The sequence below is a fragment of the Acinonyx jubatus genome, chromosome A2 (genome assembly GCF_027475565.1).
Source record: "Acinonyx jubatus isolate Ajub_Pintada_27869175 chromosome A2, VMU_Ajub_asm_v1.0, whole genome shotgun sequence".
Taxonomy (NCBI): domain Eukaryota; kingdom Metazoa; phylum Chordata; class Mammalia; order Carnivora; family Felidae; genus Acinonyx; species Acinonyx jubatus.
Genome location: NC_069383.1, coordinates 149,897,240 through 149,904,593, shown reverse-complemented (window position 1 = coordinate 149,904,593; position 7,354 = coordinate 149,897,240). Strand labels below are relative to the sequence as shown.

Below are 7,354 nucleotides of genomic sequence, written 5' to 3'. Positions count from 1 at the left end.
ACTTAAACCCCCGTTTCCAGAGTGGAGGGGTTTCCATGAGAGTCACCGGCCCAAGCGAAGTCCTGGGAATTGGTTTTGTAAAGCTTCAGGGACCAGCGGTGGCTGCCTTCTGGGCCCTTCTCTGCACCAGGCATGCCTAGTATCCTTCCTCATAAAAGCCCAAAGTGACTTGTCCACCGTCACACAGCCTGTCGGAGCCCCAGACCAAAGACCTGACCACCAGCGCGATTCTGTCCCCTGTCCCCTCACCTGCTTTATAAATCTTCTCTCCAGCTGCAGTGAGGCCAGGAAGGAGGTTGCCAAAGTGGCTTCAGCAAACCCCTCCTGCCTCACCCCTCCTACCTTTCCTTTTCCTCCTTCCCTCCCCTTCCTCTCTCCCACCCCACCCCTGCCTCCTCCCCACAGCTCAGACTGCCAGCGACCCCGCTGGTGGATGCAACCAGGCGGTCTTAGGACAGTTTTAGGCAGTCTTAGGCCTGGCTGATTCAGGCACAGCACTGGGCGGGGGCGCAGGGATGGGGAAAATCTCTGCCTCTGAGTCTGCGATTGCTGGCCAGGACCTGCCCGCGTTGTCTTTCCCTTCAGCCTCCCTGTCTCCATCATAACCAGGCCTTGGAATCGCTTGAGGAGTTTTCAGAAATCTGAGGCCCAGACCAGTTCAATGAGAACTTCGGGGCTGGTCCAAGGAATGTGAATCTCTGGCTGTCTTCAGGCCTGCTCAGTTTATGTGCCTCTTCCTAGGCCTTGACACCCCGCTCCTGTCCCAGACACCCAGAATTTTCTGGAAGATCAGGTAAATGACGTTACTCACGATAGTTAGAGGGAAGACATTTAGCCTATGTTAACGTAAATGTGACAAACTTTCTCACATCATTAAATGCCTGTGTTCACATACTTATATCATTTAAGAATTCAGAATTTTCCAGTTAGAATGTTCTTATTGATGGGGCGCTGGGTAGCTCAGTGGGTTAAGCATCTGACTTCGGTTCAGGTCATGATCTCATGATTCAGGAGTAGGAGTCCTGCATCGGGCTCAACGCTGACAGTGAGGAGCCTGCTTGGGGCTCTCTCTCTCCTTCTCTCTCTGCCTTGCCCCTGCTTGCACTCTCTCTCTAACAGGACAAATAAAAAGAACATTTAAAAAAATTTTTTTAATAAAATAAAATAAATACATAAATAGAATATTCTTAGTAGAGCAAGACGCCAAAGGTAATCTTCACAGGACATAGAAACACCGAGCCATCTGGGGATCTTCAAGGTCTCCTTGCACACTGGCTTTCAAGGGTAGTTTTAACAACACAGAACCACCTATGACATTTTCACACAAGACCTCATACCAGACCCAAAAGTTAAGACAGGCCATTGTCTCAGTACCCTCTGGTCTCCACCTCCCTCTGAATCACCTCTGTGATGCAGAAAAGCATCTGCATTTATACAACTATCCATGGGTGAGATTTCTGGTGTGGGACCTGGGGGTGGGGGGAGGGAAGAGGCGTGGAACACGGAGGATGCTCTATTAGGCCCTGGAACTGGACCTGGGGCAGGAGCCACGTCAGCGAAGGCAGGTGCTCTGCGTGGGGCGAACGTGAGCACAGGACGCGGGGCTGGGTGGCACGGAGTGAGGGGCTGTGGCTTAGGGTGTGGGGGTGGATATGCGCTTGGGAGAGGATGGGTTGGGCAGGGCCAAGGGTGGCCTGTGAGGGCTTCAGAGGCCATGCTGAAGTGCGCTGTGCGCGTGGGGCCTTCCACTCCTCCCCCAGCTGCAATGCGGAGAGTGGCTGGAGCTGGAGTGACTGTCCCCCCCCCTGGGGGGGACACCAGGACAGAGGCTCTTGTGCCGCGAGAGGCTGAGGCCGAGGCCACGCTGGAGGATGGCCAAGGGCGGGGCTTTTCTTTTGGAAAGGAGAAAGTGACGCAGGTCAACACCAGGCTGGCCGGGGAAGAGGTCGTCCCCAGAATCTCACCCACCCTCCCTGGGCCGTTGCCTGCCCCCTGCTCCTCTGTCCTTCCTTTTCAAGCCTCTCCTCCAGGAAGTGGGGTCGGGTGTGGCCCCTGGCCTCTCACCCCCTTGGGGACCTTGCAGCCTCATCTGGACACACAGCTTTGTTTGTGTCAGCTTTGTTTTCTAATGGGGAGGAAGACGAGCCTCAGGAGTCTCCTTAGACAGCTTGGGGGCCGTGAAATCTGGTCCTATGAATGGAAGCAAAGAGCACAGAGCAAGGATGCAGGGAGCCAGGGAGGGACACGATGGCCACGGCCCTCTTCTTTGTGGCTCTCCTCCCCAGTCGGGAGCACAGCAGCCCAACGGATAAGGACTTTCAAGTGCTAGAACCAGAAAGAGCCCGGGGAAGCCTCTATCCATTCCAGATGAAGGGGCAGGTGCTCAGAGCCAGAGTGAGTCCACTTCTCCCAACCCAGGGTCCCGACCTTGCCTTTGGTAATATTTTGTTGGCCAGACCATGCACGCCGCGTCTTTCGAAATTCCCTGTGGAGGCTAGCACTGTTCTCGGAACTGGAAGCCAGACTCGACTGACCTTTGACCTTGAGGCAAAGAGCTGGTCCACGGGCCCAGTTCAGGTCCACAAAGGGAGAGTGGGCCCCAGCCCTTGCTCTGTAAAGCTGGAAACCTCATGTCCTGCTTCCAGATCCAGGAGAGTCCAGGAGATCCTGACGCACCCGGCTCTCCACAGCAGCGGCGATGGGTGAGGACGTGGAGGTATGGAAGCAGGTGTTCCAGGAATTAATTCAGGAGCTGAAACCATGGCACAAATGGACCTTGACACTAGACAAAGACCTTCTTCCCAACACCCTGCAGCCAGGGTGGTCACAGTACCAGCAGTGGGCCTTCGCCAGGTGAGTGGGGAACGGGAGGGGACGTATTCCAGAACATTCTTGTTTATTCGTTGCTGTGTATACTTGCTACTTTTCTTTCTTATTTATTTTTTTTAATGTTTATTTATTTCTGAGAGAGAGAGTCAGAGACAGAGTAAGAGCAGGGGAGGGGCAGAGAGAAAGGGAGACACAGAATCCAAAGCAGGCTCCAGGCTCTGAGCGGTCAGCACAGAGCCCGACGCGGGGCTCGAACACACGACCCGTTAGATCACGACCTGAGCCGAAGTCGGACGCTTAACCCACTGAGCCACCCCGGTGCCCCTACTTGCTACTTTTCTCATTCCATTCTGTGCTTGCAAATTGAACGCTACAGGAAGTAAGATGCCCATCACCCAAGAAGCTTTAGCTTCGGTGAAGGCTTTTTCCTTACTACAGTGAACCTCACACCGTAGCAGGACTGGGCACTGGTGTAGGCAGACGCCTTGATGCAGAGAAATCGGGGGAGGGGATAGCAGTGAGGAAAACTGAGAGAGCTACGTTCCCTGCATACGCTCCCTGCCTCGGGGGACCTGGGGCTCACGACGGAGCCTAGGAGGAAGAGGCCTGAGGAGCCCCTCTGGGAGAGGACAGAGGATAGGGGTAGCTGAGGAATATGCATCTTGTCCCCTCTGCTCCAGGCTGATGGATCCTTCTAAACTAAGACCCTCAGGAGTCCATCCAAAGCCCCACCCTTTTATCCGGGTGGGAAAGCAGAGCTCCAAGGGTCAGGTGGGTGGGGTTGCCCACCTGTCAGAGGGTGGGAGCCCGGGACTTTCTCCTAGGACTGGGGCAGGGGCTCGGTCCCTGCCCACTGCCCTCCTCTCCGGGGCAGGGTCTGGGCAGAGGAAACAGAGCTCTCCTCTCCTGGTGGCCCACGGCTTCCCAAGCCAGGAGCACCCGAGCAAAATCTCAGCTCATTTCTTCTTCCTTCCTTCCTTCCTTCCTTCCTTCCTTCCTTCCTTCCTTCCTTCTTTCCTTTCTTTCCTTTCTTTCCTTGAACTCTGAGCTGGCACATGAGCAGAGCAGCATGACCCAGAGGGAGGGACAAGGGACAGCAGCCAGAAGAGCAGAGCCCAGCGCCCCACCCCCCACCCCCCGAACCACAAACTGTCGGTGATTTGACCTAACACATGGTCCCAGGGTCACCAAGGCGGAGGAAGAAGAGTGAAGCGTTTTCCAAGAGCTTCTGCACTAGATTTGGAAGTAGCCCATGTCACTGCCCACCTCCCATTGGGCAACCGGTCACATTGCCCAACCTAACTGGGCTGCGAAGCAGGAGAGAGCACACAGGCAAGCTGATCAGCATGAGACGGCCCTGCCACCCTGCAGCTTCTGTGTCTCCCATGATGCCCATCGTGGGGGCAGCCATGTGCTTCCCTGCCTCCTTCCCCTCTCTCCATCTCTCCTGCTGTGCGTGTCCAAATATCTGAGCTCAGGAAATTGCCCTCTTCCCTGTGGAGATGAGGTGTCATTCTCTTGTACCCTGAGACCAGGCACACACAGAACCCAACTGGGTTGGAGGGGCGTAAAAGGAGAGACAGCTGGACACTGTGATCTCCCTGTAATACTGGCAGATCAGGGACCCTGGGCAACAGGGCAGAGAGCAATGTTTTTCCTAGGACACTAGACCCTCCCTGATCTGTGGGGCTATGACTTATTGCCTTAGTCTGTTTGGGCAGCTATAAAAAAACAAAGAAAAACAAAAAAACAGAACAGAGCAAAACAGAGGCACCTGGGTGGCTCAGTCAGTTGAACATCTGGCTCAGGTCATGATCTCTTGGTTCATGGGCTCGAGCCCCATGTCGGTCTCTGTGCTGACAGGTCAGAGCCTGGAGCCTGCTTCAGATCCTGTGTCTCCCTCTCTCTCTGCCCCTCCCCTGCTCACGCTCTGCCTCTCTCTGTCTCTCAAAAATAAATAAACATTAAAAAAATTAAAAAAAGAAGAAACAGACTGGGCAGCTTATATGCAACAGACATGATTGCTCATGGTTCTAGGGGCCGGAAGTCCAAGGTCAGGGTGCTAGCTGGTCAGGTGAGAGCCCTCTTCTGGGTTGCAGACTTCTGTTGTATCCTCACGTGGTGGGAGGAGCTGGGGAGCTCTACGGGATCTTTTTGATAAGAGCACTAATCCCATTCGCATGGGCTCCCCCCATGACCTAATCACATCCCAAAGGCCTTCTAACATCGTCCATCACCTTTGAAGGGTAGGATTCCGGCATGTGAATTGCGGGGAGGCATAAACTTTCAGATGGTAACACTGAACCAACACCCATTTGTACCATTGGTGGATTTTAGTTCAGGGTTCTTGGGGGCTGATTTAATGGCTGCTGTTGCACCTGTAGCTTTTTGACTCACTTCTGTCTACATTTGAAGAAGCCTTGGTTTGGGGCCAGGAGCCTGGAGGTCTAGTCCTGCTTCTTACGCCCACTGAGTCTCTGCACACGATTAGTTCCAACACGTGCCTCATCTCCAGCGTGATCGAGTTGGACTTAGAAAATCCCCTCCAGCGCAGACACCTTGTGATTAGCTATTTTCATGACAGACACCTGTGGGTCCCAGGGCATGTTGGCAACACCATGGAGGCAGGAGTGAGGGGCTCGCTGAGTTCTTTCCCCACTCACCGCAGCCCCGGTCAAACCACATCTGTGTGTTGTTGGGTCCCCTTTCTTCCCTCTGGCCCAGCCCCCAACTCAGCCTTCCTGGGCCAAGCTGAGGGCCTCATCTTCTGTCTCCACAGGTTCCAGTGCTCCCTGTGCTCTCGTCGTTGGGCCTCTTCCCAAGTTCATGTCCTTTTCCACATGCACAAGAGTAAGGGGGAACCCCAGGGCAAGGTGAAGATGAGGGTCTTTGCCCAGAGATGTCGGAAGTGTTTTCAGTCTCCATTTGAGGTTCCTGAGTTCACCACAGAGAACATCTCAAGGATCCTGAATAACTTGGTGTTCCGAATTCTGAAGAAATGCTACAGAGAAGGATTTAAGTCGATGGAGGAGCTTCCTATGATCAAGGAAATCTCTCTGGAGGGGCTGCATGACAGTAACAACTGTGAGGCATGTCTACAGGGCTTTTGTGCTCAGAGTGGGGTGGGTCCAGCCGTGCAGGCACCGGTGTCCCCGGCACTTGCCTCCATAAGCTCACCTACCTTCGGGACCATCATTCCCATGCCCTCTCACGCAGGGAGTGGCACCAGAGTGGACGCGGTGAACACCCAGGCCAACAAGGGAAAGCCTTTACCCAGACCCTCATATGCAGGGCCCACGCAGGCTGCCAGCCTCCCCACCCACTGGAGCCCGAGAGCAAACACCTACCACCACGTGGAGAGGCGAGTTCAGGTCACCCGCTGGCGTGAGGGACTCTGTTCCCACAGAGCCCCGAATCCCAGGTGCAGGTATGGGAATGTTTGCTGTTTTTGCCTCGTCCTAGTCATCGTGGTGGTGATTATCGTAGAGACTATTCAGTGGATCTCAACGTGACGCCAAGTTCAAAGTCATGTAGTATGATCCCAAGGATAAGAAATTTCCAGAATAGGTAAATACAGAGACAGGGAGCAGATTGGTGACTGCCAGGGGCTGTGGGGAAGGGGATTAATCTGTACGGGGGCTTTTTTTGGGTGGGGGGAGGTGGTGAGTGGTGATGAAAATGTTTGGCTCAAGATGGAGGAGGTGGTTGTACAGCACTGTGAATGCAGTAAAGGCCATTGAATTGTTCATTTTTAAATGGTTGATTTCATGTGAGCTTTAACGGTTAATTCCATGTTAATTTCACCTCCATTCAATGTTATTTAAAAGACACTGAAATCCTGCTCATTCTCTGTAGACCGAAACCATTATAGCCCACAGAACCATCTGGAAATCTCAGGAGACCCGTGGGTCCTCTCACCAGAGAAGCTTGCCCAGACCCTGTGACATCAGTCTGTGGAGGCACTTGCTGTGGTTTTCATTAGGCTGAAAACCTGGGTCTCAAAGCAGTGGTCTCCACAGCAGGGTCCACACAGCTCAGGGGGGACCAAGGCAGGACCACCTGTGTGGTCAAGGTAGGACCATCTACCCAGGTTGGGGATAGAACCTTCAAACTCCATTTTTTGTTTCTTTCTCCTTTACTTTTTCTTGTTGTGTGGCTTATAATGTATGTTGATGTATGAGTAGAACGGTATTGTGACACAATGTGTAAATAAACAAATATACACCCACTTGGAGCACGTGCTCAGCTTGTCACTGACTTCTTCATTTTCAGAACTCTGTACCCATTAGACGACAGCTCGCGTTTTCTCCCTCCCTCAGTCCTTGCTAACCACCATTCTTCTTTCTGTCTCTGTGAATGTGACTTCCCTGAGGACCTTATATAGGCAGACTCATACAGCGTTTGTCTTCTTGTCACTGGTTTATTTCACTTAGCGTAATATCCTCATGTTTCCTCCACGTTGTAGCATGGGAAGGATTTCCTTCCTTTCTAAGGCTGAATTATATTCCATGGTTTGTATATACCG

At 53.1% G+C, this 7,354-nt stretch overlaps 1 protein-coding gene across 2 annotated transcripts; it reads left to right on the top strand.

The window, feature by feature from the left end:
* Positions 1-386: 386 nt before the first annotated feature.
* Positions 387-7,083, top strand: RTP3 (receptor transporter protein 3). 2 transcript variants are annotated; one of them, XM_015065676.3, is made up of 3 exons: positions 387-793; positions 2,646-2,853; positions 5,609-7,083. In XM_015065676.3, exons 2-3 carry the CDS (start codon positions 2,699-2,701, stop codon positions 6,339-6,341), a joined length of 888 nt encoding a protein of 295 aa, XP_014921162.2. In that variant the 5' UTR covers positions 387-793; positions 2,646-2,698; the 3' UTR covers positions 6,342-7,083. The 2 variants fall into 2 exon arrangements, with proteins under 2 accessions (XP_014921162.2, XP_014921161.2); XM_015065675.3 differs by lacking the exon at positions 387-793 and having other exon boundaries at positions 1,814-2,853.
* Positions 7,084-7,354: the final 271 nt, after the last annotated feature.